The sequence below is a fragment of the Melospiza melodia genome, chromosome 2 (assembly GCF_035770615.1).
Source record: "Melospiza melodia melodia isolate bMelMel2 chromosome 2, bMelMel2.pri, whole genome shotgun sequence".
In the NCBI taxonomy this organism is placed as follows: domain Eukaryota; kingdom Metazoa; phylum Chordata; class Aves; order Passeriformes; family Passerellidae; genus Melospiza; species Melospiza melodia.
The window spans coordinates 83,100,304-83,123,617 of NC_086195.1; the positions used below are offsets into that span (position 1 = coordinate 83,100,304).

The following is a 23,314-nucleotide window of genomic DNA, read 5'->3' on the forward strand; positions in this document are numbered from 1 at the left end:
TCAATGTCATATATGAAACTGGCTTACTGGTGGGTGAAAATACACTAAAATTTCATGCATGAAATTACTGCAGAGATGAACCAAAATGGGGAATTACTCATTGCTGTATTTGTAATTTCTGTCATGCTTGATGCTTGGTGCTTGAGGGAGGAATGAGTCATTCACCAATTTGGCATCCCTAGAAATCCAGACCAGCAGCTATGAAACCTACCAGCATCACCCAAAAGCATGGTATGAGCTCACACTTTACAGCAATTCTGAAACAGTGGTATATTAAAAAGTCACAACGACCTAGCAGTTATAACTCCAGGATCAGGAAACATGTTTGACTCTGTAGAGGAGCAGATCTTACCTGTTACAATAAAACTGACATTTCTTTCAGATTTTCCCACTTTGTTGGATGCCACACAGCTGTAGATTCCTGACGATTTGGCTTCAGCTACAACAAGAGTGCTAGCAGTCTGCAAAAGAAAGAAGAGGCTTAGTTCTCATTGGCTTAAGAACTCAGTTAAAGTTTTTCTTCTCTTTTTCCTAAGTCACCACTGACTGTCCCATGATCCACTCTTTCCATTCATTCAGCGAGGGGCACCTCTGAGATTATTTAAAGGAGATGTTACCATACACAGTTTTGCAAAGGATAGAGGAACAACAGGAAACAAGCTCCTTGGGTGAGCCTTATATCATCAAAGCCATCACGACCAAGAATCTTTGAACATATCTTTCAGATTGATTTATCTCTCGCTGGTGATGTAATGGTAAGCTACAAGACATGAAGCACGACAGAATGTGTTTCACACAAGGAGATAAGCAGCCTGTAGGAGAGCCAGACTGCAAAGGGAATAGGTGAGACACGCCTCAGGCATTTGGATAACCCTGGGGGGAAAAAGTAGATCAATTTAGCACTAAACTTGTTGGATTTCTTTGGATTTTCCCACATACGTGTCAGGTGAGACAGAGCAGTGGCAAAAAAGATGTTTACTCATCTTCTTTTGTACTATTTTCCTGGACTTAATATTTCTATTGTATAATAATATGTCATTTTTGTTATGTTATATTCTATCACCATCTTAAGAGGTCCAGCACACTAAATATTTTCTCAGAGTTATTTGACTTGAAAGATAAGGCCTTGAAAGGCCAGGGACCAAAAACACCTAATGTGCTCTTAGAAACATAAAAACCACTGTAATAATAAGAGTTATACTTCTAGGGTGATGGGAAGACATGGTCTAGTGCCTTGGGCACTAAGCATAAGAGGAAAGTTATGCAGAAACAAATGATGTGTCATTCTGTTATGGAGCTGAGACATGAGGCATGGACATGGACTTTATCAGCGTGGTGTGCTTCCAGTTACTACTTGGTAGTTTAATTTTGCTTCTTTCTGTTGCCATTTTACTTGTTCTGTAAAACATGGTTTGGCTGGAGTTACGGGCAGAGCTGGGACAGTGACGAATGGAAATTGTGGGGCTTCAGAACTCCACTGTTTGGAATTGTTTGGTGTCTCTATAAATCCCAAAAATAAGTTCTGTGCAATTAATACATTCTTTTAAGTCTGCCTGATTACTGGAGTTCAGAAACAAACACAAGAGGGTGAGGCAGTAATAAATAAGGACCAGTTATTTACATTTTTACATAAACACTGACTGAACATTTGCACTGCTTTTGTCTCCTCCTGGGAGAAAGCATAGCTATCCCCAAATCTTGTGGAGCCCCTAAATGAAATAGATCTTCTGGTTTCTCAAAATCATTCTTCAGTACAGAGAGTCTATTACTTTTCCTGCACTCAAGCAAACACTGTTGAGGCAAATAATTTCTTTTTGACTGATCTGTTTTAGAAGACTTCACTATGGTAAATTCACTACAAGTAATGCTAACAGCACCTCTACCCTGTGAAATTATCTCAGTGGCCAACTACCTGTCTGCTAACATACTACATAATATTTCTAGCTACAATTTTTATAAACTACCTTTTTGGATCTTCTGTGAGATTAAAGAGCATCTGTAATACCAGACAGATAACTACAGCCCTTAGGGAAAAATCATCCTGTTTTGCTAAATTCAGTAGGCTGACCTCCACAAATTTCTAATTATAAAGGGTGCGCCCGGCCCTCTCCATATTTTGTCATTCTCTTTGAATTTCTTCCAGGTTCTAAACATAATTTTTTTAAGTGTGGACAGCACCAGGATTCCTGCACCTGCTTTTTCAACACTAACGCAGACCAGAAAGAAGTCCCACAAAGTTTAGCACAGAAGGCTAATGTGAGTGGTTAAAAACTGCTTCTGCCATGCCAGACTTTACACCAAAAACCAGCCTTTTTCTGCTAATTGGTGTTACCTCACAGCAGCTTTGCCCAGGAAGCAACTGTGACCTATCATGCACAATGAAGGAGAATGAAGCTCTTGCTCTCTGACTCCAGGACACCTGTCTTTACTATACACAGAGGCAGAGCATTTCTGAGCCTGAAAAACAAGTGCTGACTATTCCTCCCACAACTGCTCCAAAGGTTTGAAAAGTTTTTGGAAATATCAGACTGCATTTTGTCCTTCTATCATTAGGTATTACTTTTTAATGGAAAATTGTGCATACTACCTTGAGTTTCACTGCTTCAGCCCACTGTGATGTGATCATTACTTTTGTCACACTGAGGATGGTGCATAGAGTTATGCTAAATGAGTATGACTGCAGTGACTAACAGATTATGCCTTTTCTTGTGTATTAAATTGCCTGAGAGAATATTCATTGGCATTGAAAACCAACGATTTGAATGGCCAGCTTTCCCCCCAGCAGCATTTTGGTTTTGACCAACTTACACAAATACATCTTTAGCATGGACTAAAGGTCATTTCCAACAGGCAACTCCCATGCAAGCAATGGCTCTTTGGAAGGCAAGGGAATTAAATGCTGTGAACACAGGAGGCCTTAGTGCTAGAGAGCACACGCTCATACGTTTACTCTACTGTGGCAGAGAAAGTCACAGGGTCTAGGAAGACGCAAGACTGACTTTGCAACAGAACAGAGTATTTAAGAGACAACATGTCTCTGTATAAATCTTTTAGCTTATAAATTAGTCACAAGGATAAGATAGCATCTCTTTAAATAGTTTGTGAGCCCTCCAGTGGTGCAGTGTGTTTTTCATTGTGGATGCCAGCCAAAACCCACCATAGAAGCAGTGTGTATAAAACTAAGTCTGGCATATTGTTTATGGAGAAACTATGGCTGTTTGAGATCAGTTTGTGCAGCATGGTCCCTCTGCACAGCTATTACTGCAAAAGAAGCAAAAGGTTTTGCAATCTTGTATCAACTGGCATCACAACAGGGAGTTTCAGTCCCTGGATTTGCAGCTACATTATATACAGAAAGTCTAAATTGAGTTGGCATGATCAGACAGAACAGGCAAATCCCTCCTGGCACGGTGGCATGGTCAATATCTTTAGCATCATCTCTCCACAAACTCCATTTGCCACCAAAGTTTTGGCCTTTTATGCCTTTTTTTCACTCCCATCATCTCTGCTGAAGCACCATGTTACAGGCTCATCTCAAAGCCAGGGGCTTGGGAAGTAAGTCTCATACTGCTACTGCTTTGCTGGGCAAATAAAAAAGGCATAAGGCAGAAATCCTAAGAGATGGAAGAGGAATTCTCAGATTTGTTTGTGGTGGAATCTGATGAGGAAAAGACAGTGGAGGCAAAGAGAATCCAAAGCAGCTGACAAGATCATTGCTGTTGGAGCCACAGTGGGCTGGTCTTTCCCCTGGAGAATCTGCTTGAATTTCTCTCTTCTCAAAGTAGCTGAGATAGAGGATTTCCAGTGCTCCAGCTGATGGCAGAGAAGGAAAATAAGTTTTCAGAAAATGTTTGTCTTATGTGACTCCCAGAAGGCCTCTTAAGATGCTGACATGAACTTGCTCTGTTCAGAAATTGCTGCCCTGACTTCTTGAAACAGCCCATGTATTTAAAAAGCCCTTTCAACACAGAGCAGGTTAGTGCAAGTCTGTCAGTTATCACCGATTCCCTTCTACGTGTGCTTTTAAGAAGAACTATTGATTAAAAAAAAGGAAGGAAATAAATGAAAATATGCTCTCTTTATGCCCTTGGCACTATCTTTGTCTAAAGGAATATAATTTAGGAAGATCCATTTCTAAACATTGGTAGGGCACTGCTGGATTGGTCTGCTTGTGCCAAAGACATACAATCTGCATGCCTCACATGTTGGCAAGGAGCATCAGTGCAAAACATCTGGTCAACACGTTTCACCTTCAGGGCCAGCATGGGAGAAACACCAAAATACCCTCAACAGGAGGACATGAGTGGATGGGACCGCACCCACTTTTCCCCTGGGGTCAGGCAGAAAAATTTCTATGAGTTGCTGCTGTATATCAAGCAGAGCTGTGTTTTCTCTCTGCATCCCGTGCTGTCCTGCAGCTCAGCAGCAGCAAGCCCCAAGTTCTGCTGGTTTTAATCTCATCAAGGGCTTGGCTTTGCTGGTACCTCCCAAAGATTCACTTGAAAGCGTTGACAGCAATTCTAGTAGCACTCGGGAAGGCTCCAGGAGAAGTTGCAATGTGCTGAAGAGAGGAAAGTGGGGCTCCCACTGCTATCTTTAGCCTGGGTTCTGAGGAAGATCATACCGTCCTTATGTTCATCTGTCTGCCAGCCTGTCCATCTGTCTGCCAGTATCCTCTCCACTCCCACATGCTCAGTAATTTCTGAATCTATTGTCCGGTTTCATCCAAGACTTACTGACAACTCAAAGCTCATGAGATCTCACACATTTAATGAAAACCAGCTGTTTGGTGAAGGAGAAAGATCAAAATGCTGCTGTGGTGAGCTAAACAGCTTTCTCTTCCTCTTTGGGTTCCAGATGGCCAATCTGCACAGATGTACTGGCCAGACAGCTGGCATGTGTCAGGACTAAGAACAGACACAGCACATGCTTCTCCCTCTCATCAGTAAGATGGGAACTCAGAAGAGAGGTAGATGTTTAGGGCTTGGCATAGAAGATGCAGGAGAGATGGAATCCTTTTATTTTGTGTGATTACACTTACCAGTCCTGTCCAGGAAGGATTGGCTCTTCTGACTATTTAGCACTCCACTTTGAAGAGTTACACTTTTTAATACTACCACCAGTCAGGCTGACCCATCTTTGCAAGCCAAACTGGTGAGTCTAAATTTTGCCTTCCAGAATCATGATACAGGGCCATTACCGTCCTTTTTCCATGAAATCAAGTGGCTTTGTCATTCACAAGTGTTGGATCCACTAAAAACCTGCGTCAGCTAGGTATTCATGCAGTGGAAAACAAAGTCATATATATATATATATATATATATATACACATACACATATACATATATATAGTTTTACACACATACACACACACACACACACACACACACACACACACACACACACACACATATATGCATGGTAAGCTCCAATTCCATGCATTACTACCCTTTACACACCATACCTGGAGGCATACCCTGTGACACAGACCCAGTTTTTGTGGTACCTGCTATTGGTCCATGGTACTCCCAACATATGCTGGCAGCAGAGGCATGAGGCAGTCAGGAACATTCTGTTCCACTTCAGGTTCTCAGTACATTAGTTCCCAAAAAACAAAGGGTTTTGTCTCACTCTCTCCAACTTTTCCGTGTACTCAACTGCCCTCATGTCTACTGTCCCCTTCCCTTGGATTTATAATCCTTTCTTCTTGGCCCACACTTTTTGCTTTCCCTCATCTCAACTTGCCTTCTTAGTGGTCTTCTGCACATGCTGCACACTCAGGACCCTTGCTGACTTCAACAGAACACTGACCATGCAAAGAATAGTAATCAGTGTTAGTCCTCAGTCAGACCCCGCAGTCAGCTTTAAGGGGGGCACTGAGAAGTGGTGGGTGCTAGTCAGCTGAGTGACAGCAGAGTGTCTGTGAGCTGTTTACACCACAGGCCTAAGAATAGCGCAGCTTTGTAGGAAGTCACTGAAATGTCCAACAAAACGAGAGTCAAAACATTGGGTGGGGGAATCAAATCACTTCAAGAGCTGTCTTATGATTAAGTATTATGGCTTATGTTACGAAGTTCTTCCATTGTACCACTCGAGTTTCTCAATGTCTGCTTGGAGAGGCTTTAGCGGAAATGTTACTAAAACACACTGTTGTCACAGTTTCTCTGTCACCAAAGAATCATGTAGTGCAGGCTTCCTGCACTGCTTTAACTGCACAGGCACAGGGTTTGAGGTTTTGCTAACTTTAAAATATACTTGTGGCTACCTTGATAACCACAGACAAACAAACAATCTACCACAGCAAAGAGCCAAACTAGAAGCACTTAGATGTTGCACATACAGGAAACATGTGGAACTGGCACAATGTCCTTAGGAAGGTAAAAACAGCTACCTTCATTGCTAAAGAAACCTGTTGATCATTCCTTGTTCATCTCTTCCCTTTCTTATAATAATCTCATCCTGTGACCACACGCATTTCTCCTTTCATGCTAACCCAAACATGAAACTTTCTGAGTTTCTTCATTCATTTCCTACCTCTTTGTCTCCTGCATCTTTGTTGTTTCCATTGAGCTCTGAGACTGTTTTTACCACTCGTGCTGTGTTGGGATGTGGAAGTGGGGTAGACACTGTTTATTTAGCAGGGCACCACCGCTGTGGAAGTGCCTCAGAGAGCTGCTCACAGCTGCTTGCAGGAGCAGAACTGCTCACAGTAGCAGTCCGTCAGAGGCAGACACCTGTGATGGAAGTGCTGCATTCAGTGAGCTCAGTGCTATTAGCACTCTGACAATGTCCCTGCAGATGGGCAAGGGCTCTGGCTGAGTTGGCTCTTTGAGTTTGCTCAGGGGCGCCAAGGGTGAGTCTTGGGCTGCAAAGAGTGAAAAGCCATAGACTCCCATGGATTTAAAAGAATAATCCTGGATGCTCTAGAGCAGCTGCATGTGCACGGATCGTGCGGCTCTCAGCTTGGCCAGGAGCCTGGGCTTAGAGAGCATTTTTTTTACTTACAAAAGCAGTCCAGCTGTGCTTGGAAAGCTACGGAAGAGCAGCAGAAATATAGAAACTTTAGAAAAGCTGTGAAAAAGCTGAGTGCAGAGATTGTTTCACTAACCTCCCCATAGGGACCAGGAGGAGTAAAGCAAAGCAAGGTAGACCTTTTTTAGTTGAACTACAGAGCAAAAAGACAAAGAATACAAGGGAGGATCAATAAATTTCACTGCAAATCCTTCCGTGCAAGGACCATTCCTTGGTTCATTTCTGGGCACATTTTTAAAAAGGGCTGCTTGCCAAAGACTTGCAGTTCTACCGCAAGGACCCATTATTAGCATCTTCCTCCAGGGAGGAATTTATTTACTGTTGACTGGAAGTTGCTTTGATATTTTAGCCACTCCTCTTCTGCTGTCTCCAAAATGCATGGTATGCAAGGAGAATGAGATCTGGTCATTAGACAGCTCCTTCTGCACCCTGTGAAGAGGCAGGACTGCACCCATAGCACAGCTATATGACTGCTGGAAACGAATTGATTCTTATCATTTTGTTCATCATTCCCCCTGTGGAATAGACTGTGTCTTCCTGTGCCTGAAATTGTTTCCCTTTCCTCCTTCAAATCCCTCCTTATGCTTCATTTTTCATGTGCTTTCCTATGATAGAGTACCCTAGGAAACTGTTTGCTCCCATCTTTGCCTTGATCTTTAGGCACATAGAGCTAAATAGAGCAAATGCCTCCCTGGGATCCAGCCTGTTCCCACGCGCTGGAATGCTGCCATGGACACCTGTGATACTTTCTAAATAATAAAACAGCCGGACAAAATGCAGTCCCAGATCTGATTCTTGGCTGCACGTAAAACCCTATTTATGCTGCGGTGTGTGAAAGGGCCTTGACATGAGAATAACTACAGTTCATACCCATTTTCATATGCAGGAAACTGAAGGCAGCCATCATGGAAAAGAGACCTTTAACCCCAGTGCCCTTAGAATTACAAAAGACATTTTGGTGTCATTAAAAATTGAAGGCCTAGAGTAAGATAGGCTTTAAAATTTATAATCTCCTTAGCTATTACAGCCACAAACAAAACTAGCCTGTGAAAACAGACTCTGTGACAGTGTTATGACACCTGAGCTGCTCTGTAGCACAGCCTACCCAACCACACCAAATCAGTCTCATGTCTATCCCAGGGAAGTGCAGTTGATCTAGGGTACCCCTGATTTGAGGCTTTAACTGATGGACAAGCCCCCTTAGCCCTCGGCAAGTTAATCTCATGGGCTTTCTTTTCCACATTAGACACCAATGGACTACAGGCCCACACACCCTTCAGAGTCACCTGCATGTCCCCATGACCCATAAAAGGATGCTTGGCTTGGACTAACACCTAAGTTCAGATGGCTAACACTGCTGGGATAAATCCCATCTTGCTGTCTCTGACTGAGACTTCTCTTAAACTTTGCTTCCATAATATGGATTCTTTTGGCTCTTTAGAATTTATTCCAAAAAAGACATGACCATCTAATCAACTAGGACCACATCTGTGAATAAACTGACTAATGAGTGTAAATAGTTTAATTCTCATGGGAATAAAAACCACGAAATTGTGCAATGGCACAAAATGAGGCAAAGATGGCCTGGAACCCTGCCCCGTGCTTCTGAGGTACCCCAAGATAGTTCAGACCACGAATAAGAGAGCAGATATAGAGAATCCCACTGATACATTCTCTTGGCATGTCACTTACCTTTACATGACAGCCACCGGAAAAAAAATACTCTCAGCAGATAAATACCAAGTATGAAACTTATCTGCATGTATGCAGGTCCTCAAATCCAAACAATATAAAAATGCTGGCTTCTTCTCTGTTACCTTGACAGCATCTTACAGTGCCTTTTTCACACATGCTGTCACACAGAAAGGTTATCTGCTCCCTGGAATCATACCTTATTTTTGCCCTCTATTACAGCCGTTCTCTCAGTGATGCTCTGGATCCTGTTTCCTACGTGGCTGCCAGCTTTCAGGATGAAAGATCCTTCCGTGTAAAAGCAAAATCCGTGCCTGAAGACAAGAAAAATTGAAATGTTATTGATTGTAGAAATTTGATAGAAATTCAACACATAAGACAAAACAATTGTTTTGAAAACAGTGATCAGTCAGGAAAACTGCCGGTGCTGTGACAACCAGGAAAGTATAATTGCTTTTCATTAAATCTTGAGTTTTGGAGCCTGATAATTGGATTCAGTTCCACATCCGCTCCTTGAATGTTAGCTCTCTGGAGTAAATGTTCACATTTAAGCCACTGCAAACTGTGAGGCCAGAATTTACAGTCAGAGCCTAAACATAGAGCTGTACAAGACCAACATCCCATTTCCAATGCTCCTGTTCTCAGACATGGCCAAAACACGAGTTCATACTACTTTTAGCCTTTAACTCAAGACAAATTATATTGGTTTCACGATGCATTCCATAATGCATTGGATGCTCTTTTGCTCTGTGCAGGTTGTTTCTGCTTTAACAAAAGATTATGCCAGTTTTAATTTCTCAATATTTATTTAGTTCAGTTTACAAAACAGCAAGATATTAATAATGAGGCTCAATGATTACAAGACACATAGTAAAAACAAGCATAATCCTGCGAACGAACAAAATGAAGTTAAACAGAATTATACTCAAATGAAAAAGGGATTTAAACGATAATATAACTGGAGGAAAATCAAATACATCTTAATGAATGAAAGTCCCAGAGATGAAATGTTTTTGCCTTATGCAACAAATTGGCTTGTAATCAGAACATTCAGGTGTGGTCATGGTAGAGATAATTTGTTTCTTAGAGTCTGATTTGGTACACACAGATAAACACATTGGAATGCTTCTTAAGGGCTGCCTGATCCTGTTCTTCTTTGAGAATATCTAGCTCAGTTTTTCATCCAGAATTTAGTTTTTGCTCATTCAATTCCAGCATTATTGGCAAAGATTAACCCTTCAGCTTGAAGAAGTTCTTTCAAATACACTGTGTTTCTTGGATTTGAAAGATAATGGCTGTCCTATCTGTAATCAAATACTTCTGACTTGTATAACAGTTGTTTGGAGAAATGAACTTGAAAGCCCAGTGACTGAAAAACAGAATATGATGCAATCCTGACCAAAGAATGAGGTTCATTTCCCTTCATTTAAACTGTGCAGTTTGCTTTGCACAGTAAACTTGGTGTTGCTTAGAGTACCAATGGTACACCAGCTTTACATGCCTGTTTTTAATTGTGCAGCTTTGCGTCAAACTGGCCAATGACTTAGCAGATATTACAGCTCAAAGAAATAATGACATGGAAACTAACTTGGGCTGCCCAAATGTGCACTGAAAGGATCAGTGTGTTGAAAAGACAAAAAAAAAAAAGCCAGAAAAAAGCAATGGCAATTCATGCATGGAGAGAGGACAGGGAGCAAGAGCCTGGCAGGAAAGCCCTATATACACAATCACCTCCATCAGACTCTGGTTTAAAAGCCAACTTCTAATACATTGTTTTTGAGGCCAGGGTAAATGAAAGACAGGTGCATTAATAAGGGCACCTGTTGCACTCAGATGGGGAAAATAGGTTACAATTATTCAGAAAGGTAGAAGCCATTTACTTTGCACATTTAAAGTTTTAAGAAGTCTTTTTCTGTAACAAGAATAAAACACAGAAGGCATGATAATTTGGCTAAGCTGGTAACATTTTCATACCATAGAAGATATCAAAACTCAATTTGTGATGCCAGACACACAAACAGGTAGTATCAAAAGCACATTTGTGAATGGATGCAATCTGTACAGGAAAACAGAAACACCAAAATCCCACTTCATGCATATTAAAATGTGCCTCCTAATTTATTTTTTTCCTATCCCCACAGAATGCATTTATGTTTATTTTTACAGTGCTGAAATTTTGTACTCTTTACCATAGAAGTCCTTACACATATTTTGGTAAAGGACACAAGGAAGGCATAATGCATATTCATAAGCTGCTTGTGCATCTCTGAAAAGCATCTCCAATTTCCTTTCTTACAGCTCTGGAGCCTCCAGATTCAGTTGCTATTATTATACTCTTCCTCACAATTCCTTAAAAAGACTGTATATATTATTTTGCCATGTCTTAGGGATGAGGACAGTGCTATGCCTTTGTTGATGCTTAGCACAATGAGATGCTGATTACTCATTAATACCAGAATGCAAACCGCCATCATAACTACAATAACACCACAATAACAAGAAAAACACATGTGAAGTACTAGATTAGCCCTGGAGGCACATATGTGAACTCTACCGACATCACATTCCATTCTATATCCGAACTGGCGATTACCATGTTAATGCAATTAGAGTAGAAAATTGAATACTCTTCATAGCTGTTGTCCATGGTTTTAATAAAAAAAGAGTCACAATCAAGCTGGGAATGCTGCATCCAAGAGCACACAGCTGGAGGTGTGAGTACTGTTGTACACACAACTTCGGCTCCACCGACTGCTTGATCAGTAAACGTTTATGGATCAGTTACAGCACAGCTGCCAGAGAGAATCCAGGACAAGACTCAGACTCATCCCTTTGGATGCAGAACCAGATGCTTCCTCTGATCAGCTGCCAAACCCCTTAACTTTAACCTCAAATACACTAAAATAGCTCAGGGACATCACACGAGCTGTGTCTATTATCCTGAGCTGGCTACTCAGGTTAATACTCTGTCATCTCACCTCTTTCTGCTGCCAGGGGTGCCATGTGAAAGATGCTGCCTAAGCCAACAGCATCAGGTAGAGATGGGGAAGGGAAAAATGAGGCAAAAGTCCTGTCTCTTAACTTGACCTCAGCCTCTAACAACAGGCATTTTGTAACAGAAAGAGAAAAGGTTCCGCTGAACTTAAATGTAATCATCAAACCAAATGTTTGTGTTAAGCACAGATGCTTGGAAAGAAAGAGAGAAGAATGAAAACACAAAAAACCATGCTGGCTGGAACCAAAATCGGCAATCATTTTCCTGTTGACTCGATTGATGTTTCATAGATTGTGTCCTCGCATAACATCAGCTGCATATTTTTCTGATTTCAAGGAAATTACCAATTTCTTCAAACTACCCACTCAGTAAAATAACAAGGGCATTGCATTTTTAGCAGGAACTGTCTGTGTTTGTAGGGAAATCCTACTGTGTTTTAGGTATTTCAATCTTACTCCAGATATTGCCAGAGTACATGAATTCCTGAAATGTTTTGCTGTGGGATGAGCCTCGGTGCTTTGCATCTTCAGGAAATCTTACAGCAGGGTTACTGCTGGGTTAGTGAACGAGCACACAGGGGGATTGATAAACAAGCTGATATCTGCCAGCACATTTCTATGCATTTCTTTCACCTGTGTCTCTGCAGACCCTTTCATGTTTCTCCTTTGTGGGTGCAACTCTGCACGTGTAGAGATCCCACATAAGAAATACTAACAGAGATGTGTACAAACCTACATTTATAGAAGTTACACAACCTCAAAGTGAGGCAATCAGACGCTGCTGCCCTGGTGGAGGGCTGGTAGAAGCAGAGCACTCGGGTTAATCACATCCCAAGTAGTTTTTCCCATATGCCTGCATGCGTGCTGTCATGCACATTTGCAGGTGTGCACCCGCACAGGCACACATTGGCCTTTGTGTCAAGAGCCTGAGAAAAAGGCTATCCTTTTGTAAAAACAGGAGCCACTAATTCTCTGTAAGGTTTCCAGAGAAGTCCAGCACAGGGAAAAAGAGGGGTGAGAGTGGCTCTGCCTGTGGCAGGGTGAGTTCTGCTGTCAGACCCGCTCATCACCCAGAGCTGTGGGAATTTACACGGATTTGGAGAGGCTGGGGGTGGGTTATGCAACCAGAAGTAAGTCCAGCTTTAAAAAGGGTCTGTGATGCGTGGAGTTGGCACCTGTGGGGGCCCTGGAGAAATGGCTGGGGGGAGGGGAGCCAGCCTGCTACTCGAGAATACATCAAGCCCTTAAGGAAGCAGAGTGTGCCATGTTTGAAGATGCAAAGATAATCACAGTGCTGGGAACCGTCTTGTGCAGCGGAGGAAGCCAAACAACAAGAGGAAAGCAGCATATGCTCGTGATTTCGCACAGGAAGCTAGCAGCACCTCCTGCCAAAGCGAGATAAGAAAACTCCCATGGCCTATTCTGGACAGGGCTGTGGTGATCAGCCTTCGCTCCACACTGTCCTCGCTCCGCTCCACGGCCCGTTCCCTCTCCTAATGAGTTTCAGAGCCCTCACTTCTATCAGCATGCAGCATGCCAAGCACAATAGCATGATGTATTTATAACTATCAACAGGGAAAAGTTTCCAGGGTAAGAGTGTACTTCATGTCATCTTGATGTATTTCACTGAAACCACACAACAAACCAGCTCCAAGCTGAAGTCCTGCCGATGAAACTACTGGTCTCAGAAGAAAAGCTGCTCAGTGATTTATAGCAGAGCATGGGAGCTGAGGTAAACAATTTGTCCAGTTACTCATAGGATGGTTTGACCTCACGTATGACAGTCAGGTCTGATTGAAAGCCCCAGATCTAGCCCATCCAGACACATCTTCCCCATGCCAAAGATAGTACTGCAGTTTTCAGTTCACGCAGTGCAACAACAAATACCAGTGAAAGAGCCGAATTGACAGATTAGTTGGAAAAATACTCATCCTCTGTCTCCTTGTCTTCCCAGCTTCTCCCTCCCAAGCCCTCCTGTGTGATTCCAGAGGCCATTGCAATCGTTACCTCGTGTAAGTTGAATTTCATTCAAATCTCTAAGCAAGTATTCCTCTTGGCAAAGCCTCTGGCAGCCTCACTCACACTCTCATTCACTGGGGTAGATTTGTTGGGAGGGAGAGGAAACCATCCTGTCACCAGCAGTGCCCATTTTTTAGAGTGATTATTGGCAGCCACCATACTTTTCTCAGCAGCTATCCTTTTTATAGGGCAGCAATTCCTAGCAGCATGAGGGCAATGTTAATACAAATTCAAGTTGGGCTGACTCATGTCTTTTAAGAGGCAAAGGCAATGACACTAACATTAAGACAGGAACTCTGGAAATTCCTGGAATTGTAAAGAATACATAGGAATTGTTTTTTATTTGCAAGTTGCCAAAAAAAAAATCTGAATGGCATGGGCCCTGCCTGCTCTGCACCTCAGTGTCCAGTGCGGTGTGATTGATAGCACAGGGCTGCTGTAGCCACGTGTCCTTGGGAATATTGACTCAATCTGGGGCAGGAAACAGAGAGGAAAAATAGTAGCAGGGAGCATGTAGAGTTTGTAAAACGTGCTTTATGGGGGTGGGGGAAGGAGAACATGTGCTGGCCCCATGCCAGCTTTGTCTATGCATGTGATTCTATGATTCTAAGAAGCTATGGTCCAGGTGCTCCTGCTCTCGGTCAAAACCAATCAGTCAGAGGTCAAAATACTGGCAAAACTGCAGCTGGGAGCTCATCCCAAGCACCTTCCCTAATATGTGCATTGGTGGAGCTAGGAGGAAAACTACAGGCGGTAGAAATGGGGTATATTTTACATTGTTTATTGTTTATTTATTTATTTATTTATTTAGTATCAGGTCCCTGATGTTCCAAAACCTCATTCTCCTGGGGGGTATCTTTGAAAAGAGTAGGGTAGATGGCATTTAGAGCTTTCTTGTGTACTTTCATGGCTCTATCAAAAAAGGAAGCATTTGATAGCTGTACAGTGCCTTTCTTGCTATTACTGATATGCAACCAGATAACTGGATGGTGTTTCCCTTTCATACTCATCCTTTCCAAACATTGTGACTTGCCCTTAACTATTCCAGTTTGGTGCCTGGAAAGCTGATTGATCTGAGCTATCTCAAAAGAAGCAGCAAGGCCAACAGCAATGTTACCTACCCCAACTTTCAGTATTTCATCATCCCACACTCAGATTTCCACAGGAATAAAATCACTTCTATAACTGCACACCTGGGCACCCTGCAACACCAGTTACTTGCAACAAGATTATATTTTGCTTTTTGATCTTTAATTTTCTGCTTCACACTGCTTAGCATTCTTCATGGACGCAGAATACCACCATATTTCAGCCAAACCTACCTTCCTTCCTTGTTTCTCTTCCCTCCTTTACTAAACTGTGCTCACTCTCATCTCTTATGAAGCTACTGTGATTCAGCCTCCACTTTCTCTGTGCAAAAGCAAAAACCATGTCCTGCACAAAGAAGCAGGATGTTGACTGGAAATGTAGCATTATCCCATGAGATTTCCATAAAAACCCAGCATTTCTTTCAGGGCAAAAAAGTGCTTGATTTTGAGAGTCTTAAGTACTGCAAGGAAGAGGATCTTGCAATTTGGTTGAACAGTCATAATCCTAAAGAGAAAGTCCACAAAACATACATACAATGTCCACTCTTGCACTCGGTTTCTTTTTATTTCCAATTTATGTTCCCTATAAATAAAGTCCAAGATATTGTTCAGATCCTTCTAGTGTAAATTATTTTCCTTGCACAACTCAGTTCTAATAGCTCACTCAACTTCTAGAAAAAACCTTATGTCTATAATATTCCAAGATCCATGTATCCACAACTCCTTACTTCTCAGAAAGCCAAAATTCCCCTTTTATCCTTTTCTGTCCTATCTGGATCCTCTTGGTTCTAGAAAGGAGTAATTCTTCAGTAGCCTATTTACACAGTCCTCCATACTGCCCATCCTGCTGACAAGCTGGAAGCACAACTCTCACCCTTTCCATTTTCCAGTGATTAGCAAAGGAGACAGACAAGCTGTTGACCCACTGAGGTTGTGTTTTTTCAAGATGATTTGTTTTCAACTTCTCTTCAAGTAGGGATCTGGGAGCAATTCTCCGCTGACTGGAGTGGGGGACTGAAGTCCAGGCAGAAAACAAGGAAAGGATGAGAAAGAATGGAGGGAAACATTTTTAAGGAGAGAGGGGAGTTGATTAGAGGGAAAACAGGAAGAGAAAATACTGACAGGCATGGATGTGAGACCAAGGATCCATCTACCCCATATCCTGTCCCAACAATGACCATATGCAGATGGTTAGGGATGAGTAAGAGTGGGACTAACTTCAGATATTTCCTTCTAATACTCCCCCAGTCACCAATTATTATCAGCTCAGGAACTTCCCACAATATAGGCTGTTTCTACACTTCTCTTCCAAAACTGTAGAAAGTTTTCAAATCCCCAAAATCTTCTGGCAAGGAGATTCACAGCTATGCTATCCACTACATGAGGAGCTAAATCCTTTTCCAGTTCCAAATTCTGCTCCTCCTGTCTTCATCTAATGGCCTCTACCTCTTGAATTGGAAAAGATATACACAACTGATCCTCAGACATGTATCTTTCACAAGTCTGTAAGTGTCCATCCTGTAGCTCCCAAGTCACTTCTTTTTCAGTCTGCAGGAGTCTTGATCTCCCTCCTCACTCATCCTTCACACATTCCTCTCATTATCTGAAATTCCTTTGATCCTTTTTGATGCTATTCCTGGTGTACCTCCCAGTTTGGCTGCATCCTTTGAAATGAAAGGATCAGAAATGCTCATAGCATAAAAGACATGGATAATTTATGGATTTGTGGAGTTATCATGGTGTTCTGTACTGTGGTCTTTGTTTCTTTCCTGGTATTTCCTAACACTTTCTTTTTGAGCTGCTCATGGTGGTGCTCACTGTCTACCCATCTATCACAGCACTAAGATCCCTCTTTGTGGTAGTAATGATCAGCCAACAGCTTTTCAACATGTATTTTACATACGAAAGCAAGATTTTTTTTTTTTTCCCTATGTATATCATGCACATTTATCTTCAGTGAATTTCACCTGCCACTTTTTCACTCAGACAGATACCCGGATTCATAGAGTTCTGCATTTCATTGCAATCAGCCCCTCATCCTTACAAATCTGAACAACTTGTCATCATCAGCAAACACTGTCACCTCCTTGCCACCTTTTCCAGGTTATTTCTGAACGTGTTGACAAGTACAGAGCCCAGCACTGGCTCCTGAAAAACCTCACTGATCACCTCCCTACGCTGCAAGAACTGGTTGTTCCCTCTTAACCTCTGTTTTCTATTTTTTTACTGAATACTTTTTTCTGAGCACGATCCTACCTCACATGCCTGTTCAAAGCCTTCTGCAAAGGCTTTTTGAAAGGCGTACACACAAAAGGAAAGAGGATGCTAACTAAAGTTTGTATATTTTTGTAAAAGGTGTACTCGATCCAGTAATAGCACTCCATTCATAATCACTGCTCAGCACACACAGAGCTTGACCTGGAGCCTTCCTTTGGCCAGGAGCCCCTGCTAGTGCAGGAGCAGGCTGCTGGCCATGGGCTGGGGCTCCCCACTGGCTCGGAGGCTGCCAGCGTGCGGGGCCTCGCTCACGTCGTGCATCCCCACGAGCAGCCTGTCACACACTTTGCTTCCTAGGGCTGGGCCACACGCAGCAAAAGATCAAGCAGAAAGTCCCCACCATCTACGTGACCCTGAAGTGTTTTTCCTTAAGGCTGGGTGTCGGACTGCACATAGTACAGCTACGAGACCATCCCTGTGAAGGCAGCAAGAAGTAAAAAAAAGAAACTGGGAAAAAATAAAAGCAACCCAACATAGGCAAGTGAGAATAAAAGCATGATACCAAGCATAGTATCCCTGACCATCTGGATCCTGCTGTAGTTCTTATGTTTGAAGATTGATCCGTGACAAAATAAATAATACAATGCTTCTTGTTTTAATTTTTCAAAAATTTCATTGGAAGTGATTTGGAAACTAGCAATATTGAAACTTGAAAGCTTAAGGTTCTGATTCAACTAAGATCCATAATGAAGTAATTTATACTTGCAGAATAAATTCGTCAATGTGTAACCCTGTGGACAGACTGGGGCAAACTGTACTCAGTACAAAGCATGTATTTGTCAAGTTTACGTAAGCATATGGATGTGCCAGATCTGATTCAAATGGCATTTTGCAAACAAAATATTAAAAAATATTATAAATTCCATAATAGTGACTGAAAACAAGGACTTAGCTCTACTCGGAGGAAAGAAAGTGTTCACAAGCAAGCATTGGCTTTTGGTTCCCAGTGAAAGTGCAGAATGAGATACTTGAGCATATTCCTTATTCAGGCTGAAGCAGATCAGATGCTGTTTCACTCCTCTTTTTCCTTTGGCTTCAAGTTCCCTGGAAATCCATGCTGCTGCAATGTACACCTGTGACAGTTCCTCTGCATTTTTTTAAGGTTATGTAAAAAACCACAGGGTGTGACTCTTATTTACTCTAATCTATTTCCCCAATCCCACCAAAATAAGGGAACAACCAGTAGGATTTTTGGTGTACCCATAAGTACCTTTACAATTACTAGATTGCTGTAAAATGATTTTCTTGTAGCAGAGGGTGGAAAGGACAAAGGCCACCAGATCCTCAGCCAGCATGCAGGTAGAGCTGAGGATTCAGCCACATGTCAAATTAAGCAGAGGCATTTTAGAACTACCTGTTTGTTAATGGCATCTGACCTACTTATACCAGCTCCAAAGACTCAGCCTTTCCCTTCCTGAAAATAGAAGGTGGCACAGGGAACAAAACAAGTCACTGTGGGCAAACTAATGGGCATCAGTGTTTGCAGACGTCCAACAATTAAATTTGGTGGTTCAGTACATTCCTAATTAAGTACAATTATCATTTGTTCTTTACTTGTTCATTTTACATACCTCACTGACATCCCAAATCTGGTTTCCCCAGATCATCTATCCAAGCACATCCTAATGATTCTGTCTTTCAATCCCTTATTAACACCCTGACACAAACAACGCAGAAATGCAATTAGACTGCTATGCACACATGGCCTGCCTCCTCTTTCACTGAAGCTGCTGGGAGTCTGGCCATGCACTGTCAGTATGATAGTTTCAGTCTTTCTGTATCTCTGCAGAAGTTTCAGGGAGCACCTCAAGCTTTTTTCCTCCCAGATACTTCATGTATTCAGCCCTCCATCTCCAATCCCACCATCAGGTGGTTTGACCACCAAGTATTGTTCACATCTTGACACTGTAGTCAGGAGAGCAGAGAATCTTGTACCAATTTCCCCATCTACTTTGCTTTTGTAAGCAACTCCATAATACTGTTACATTTCTCTCAAGCAAACACACACACAGGAAGAAAAGAAAAAAAAAAAAAACAACCAAAAACCAAAAGCCAAAAACCACAGATTGATGGGATGGCAGGGTTATAAAATAATAATGTAATTTTCAGTCTGAGGCTAAACAAAACTGATAGCTCAAGAGGAGGGAGGCAGCAAGGTGATGGGAGAGTTGAAATACCCATGGTAAAATTTCAGTGTTGCAACTGTCTGCTGTTTCTGAAGGGCCAATCAGTCAAACCTTGGGCAGAGGTTGGAGATCTCTCTCAAACTGCCCACATAGAAATGTCCAGAGAGAGAAACTGGCCCCAAACAACGCTGCACAGCTGCTGAGCTAGCCTGTGCTTCCAGTGAGCAATAGCAGTGTCTCACACGCCTTTCCTGGCAATTTCTGCCTGGGCAGTTTAAGATAAACAGAATCTACCGAAGAGATTCAGGTCAAGAACCATTAACATCAAGCACGTTCCTGGCATGCAGAGGCTTGTTCTGCAGCCTCAGAACTGATCTGTTTTGGGTGGATCCCAGCCTGCCTGGCTCTGGAGACCCTCAGCAAGCCCTGCTGCTGCCTGCCCCCACACACCTCTGCTGACAGCCCAGCCTGAGGCAAATTCAGGATGGATAGGATGGCTCCAGAGGGTAGAAAAGAGGCTGAGGAGGCTGCTGAGCACTTCAGGACAAGTGTTCCACAGGGCTGTGCTCTTCTGTGTCTACTGAACACCTGGGGGCTGCCCTGCGTGGGAATGGGCCTGCTACAGAGCAGCAGCATATGCTGCAGTAAGCTAGCCCTGGAAAAGCAGTTTCTCAGTCGTTTAAGACAGACCAATATTTTTTAAATTTCTTTTCATTTTATTTTGCATTGTGTCCTCTACTGTCATTTGGCTGCCATCTCTAAATTTAATAGCTCTACATAACCTTAACGAAACCCAGAATACTGCTTTTTTGCCCTACACGGATTTCCTTGACTCTTCTATGTTTCCTTGTTTGGGTGAACATCAGAAGAGAATCTTTACACCTACATATCTAGTTAGCTAGCTAGCTAGCTATAAAGGTTGATTAATGGCAAGAGCTAGAGTAAGCAAAGTAGTTGTAACGGAAAAGAAAGAACAGGGAATTTTTAATGATGTCGGTCTTTCCACATTTCAAAAATTCACATTTGTTGAGCAATGTTACCAGTTTTTTATTGTTATTTACTACAAGATAACTATTGAAATTATTTAATTTGGCCAGTCTCCTGTTACTGGCCCAAGTGAAGCAGAGAGAAGAATTAGGCAAATTGATTGCATCAATCAGAAAGCATTGAACCATATCTGCATTTAAAAGCAATGGAATTCATTGAGGTATTTTTAGATTTTTGTAACTGAAATACTGCTTGGAAAATAAAGTGAAAGAAGTATCCAAACAACCTAATTGCTGCTATTAAAGGAGGCCATGGGCAACAGTCCTTCAAAAATAAAAGCATCTAAGTTAGGCAGTCAGTCCCCAGCTAGCAGAGACACGTGCTCACGTGGCGTGAAGTTAAGCACACGCATGGTGTGAAGTTGCCTGATCACAAATAGAGCAACATTTTAGTGTTGGAAACCTGACGTTGGGCAGATAAATATAAAAAAGTGCAGTAATGGCAGAACAAGATATGTTTCTTACCTCCTGCACAAGGTACAGACACATTAAATCTCTTGTTTAGGCAAACCTCCCATCACACAAAGAGGGAAGTACATGAAACAGGTGGGATTAAAGGGTTTTCCAGTTCTTCGGGGAGAAAACCTGAACAGACATCAGCTTGAGCAAGGTGTGCCAGCTGCTGAGGTACTCCACTTTGCTCCCTTTCTGGAGCAGGATGCAAAATGTAATTACTCAGGTATTTCTGTCTTTCTGCAATAGTTAATTGTCATATTACTCAGAGGGAATCATCCCACTTCTTTTAGGCAAAGCCTTAGAAATGGTGTTCTCCAGGATACTTCTTCAATGAGTACTTAAAGGAGAAGGACGGGGAGAGGGTTAAAGGGAATCATCACAGAACGATTATGAAGGTAATTTGGAAGCCAGGCTGGAAACAAAATTGTAACAGAGCCAATACCTGATTCAAATTGTTACGTTTCTCCTTTGATCACCTGCTCAAACACACTCCTAATTAGCATTTAATGGAGTCTACGATTCAGCACATTACTGAACACCTGCACACAAATGTCAGTTCCTCTTCTGAAGACTCGCTGTCCTGTGCTGGAGTGCAAACCTGTGCTTCTAACAGAAGGAAATAGCTGACAAAAGATGAGCACCACCTCAGCTCCCAAGGAAGAACCAACTGTTTCTTCAGTCCTGCCCTGGATTTCAATCCAGACTATTCAAACCTGTAAAACTCTTGAAAGAAACTAAAATACTTAAAATTTTCATATATGCCTTTCTCAAGGTTTCTCTAGTTAAAAGATGCTGTGATTTCTCTTCTCTTACATCTCTTTGCAAAAATAAGTTTTGCAACTTGTCACTGTAAGGTAACACACCAGACAGAGGAAATGCAGCTCTCACCTGTCCTTGAAATGGAGAATTTCAGGTAACAACTATTCCGGCAGGAGGAGAGATTGCTAGTGCCACCTCTTGGTGAGAAGGGCACAGAAAGACAGCCATTAGCACAATCCCAAGGACACAGTGGGAAAAATAACTTCTGCTTCTAGGCAGTGCTGACCACTCTCTCACTGATATCAAAGCACTGATATCTTAGTTTGAGATGTTTAGTATTGAGACACTCAGTATTGAGATGTCCTGTTTAGTTGAGGAACCTGTCTTGTACCCTTGCAATTAAGCATGTACTTAAATATTTGCCTGGTGCTAAATCCCAGTTCTATGAAAGCGTTAAACAAGTGAAATCCTGTGGAGTGTGATTATTCTTCAACTGAAACTGAGAAAATGTTGTGTGTTAAACTTGTCAGGTTTTTAAATATCTTGCTTGATTGGGCTGTGATCCAAGTACCTTGCCTGTTTGAACCCTCCAATAGCAACTTAATGATAATGCTCTTGTGGAGGTTGAGTGTTAATCATTAAGTTTGTGTCAGATCTCATGATGCAGGAAGAGCTGTGGATAAGTGAGTCAACACAAGCTCCTAATCATAAGAAATAGAGTTTTAAAAAAAACTAAAATGTAAAAAGAGGATTAGTTGAGCACCACATCAGCATCAAGTAAGCTTGCATAGTGCCATTTATTCTTCATCCTTTTAAAATATCATCTGGAGAATGGTGGGCACATTTAGCTTGCTGAACTGAATCTGTGAATAAACATATCACAGAACAGATCTGACCTTCATAATGGAGGAAATTGCTACGATGTTTTCTGTTGATTTCAAAAGAAACCACACATAGGAGTCGCTGTGTGAGGAGAAAAGCATGGAGGAAACCTCCATGTGAAAGCATGTGAACTTTGCAAGACACTGTCTTCTCTCATGAAAATGCAGAAGCAATGATCACTTCTGGACTAATATTGCATGCATGAATAGTAGTGAACTGTAAATAAACCCAAATAGCAATACCAAATAACCACTCTGGCTTCCATTTTCAAATAATGATGGAGAAAAAGTTGCATTGTGACTACATGTCCACCGAAAAATATATCAATAAAAAATAGACAATTTTTATTAACTAAGCAATGTTTGCAGTAAGCTTTACTCTTGCAAAAAAAAAAAAAAATAGGTGTAATAGTAAAAGAAGACGTACTAAATGAAAGTAAAGATGTTGTCCTACCTTGTTTTAGAATGGTTTTGTTTACAGGGATACCACATCCATGTAATTTTAGGTGGAGGAATACCATACACAGTGCATGTCAGCACTTGTTTGCTGCCTAGTAAATGCAGATTGGGATCAGGGAATGATGACACGGCCTTTTCATATATCTGCGGTTTCACTGGAAAGGGCAAAAATTGGAAAGCTATTAAAACCAGCTTAATTCCAACATATTGCAGGATTATAAAGATACTACATTCTTGTAGTGTGAGTAATAAGAAAAATCCCCAGGAGAACAAAAGAAAACAGTCCTAAGTCATACAAGTGGTTAGTAACACATTTAAGTCATCCGGAGCAAGTATGTGGCTGCGGAGGACAGAAACACTTCTAATGAAAACCAGCATCCATCTTCTGGTTCAAAGATGGATCCTTCACCCTGCATGTGAGGCTTGAGTTTGGGTCCATGAAGTCAGTAAGAAGACCCACAATGCCCTGATGTGTGCAGGACAGG

The 23,314-nt window shown here is 41.9% G+C and overlaps 1 protein-coding gene across 1 annotated transcript in view; it reads right to left on the minus strand.

Annotated features, from left to right (window-relative positions):
- The window catches only part of FLT1 (fms related receptor tyrosine kinase 1), a 107,516-nt gene that overhangs the window by 47,519 nt on the left and 36,683 nt on the right, over nucleotides 1-23,314 (minus strand). Inside the window, exons 10-12 of the mRNA XM_063149095.1 lie at nucleotides 22,825-22,984; nucleotides 8,924-9,038; nucleotides 353-461 (exon numbers count right to left, since the gene is read on the minus strand). Of these exons, the coding sequence (XP_063005165.1) occupies nucleotides 353-461; nucleotides 8,924-9,038; nucleotides 22,825-22,984 (384 nt within the window). The remainder of the gene's footprint in view (nucleotides 1-352; nucleotides 462-8,923; nucleotides 9,039-22,824; nucleotides 22,985-23,314) is intronic.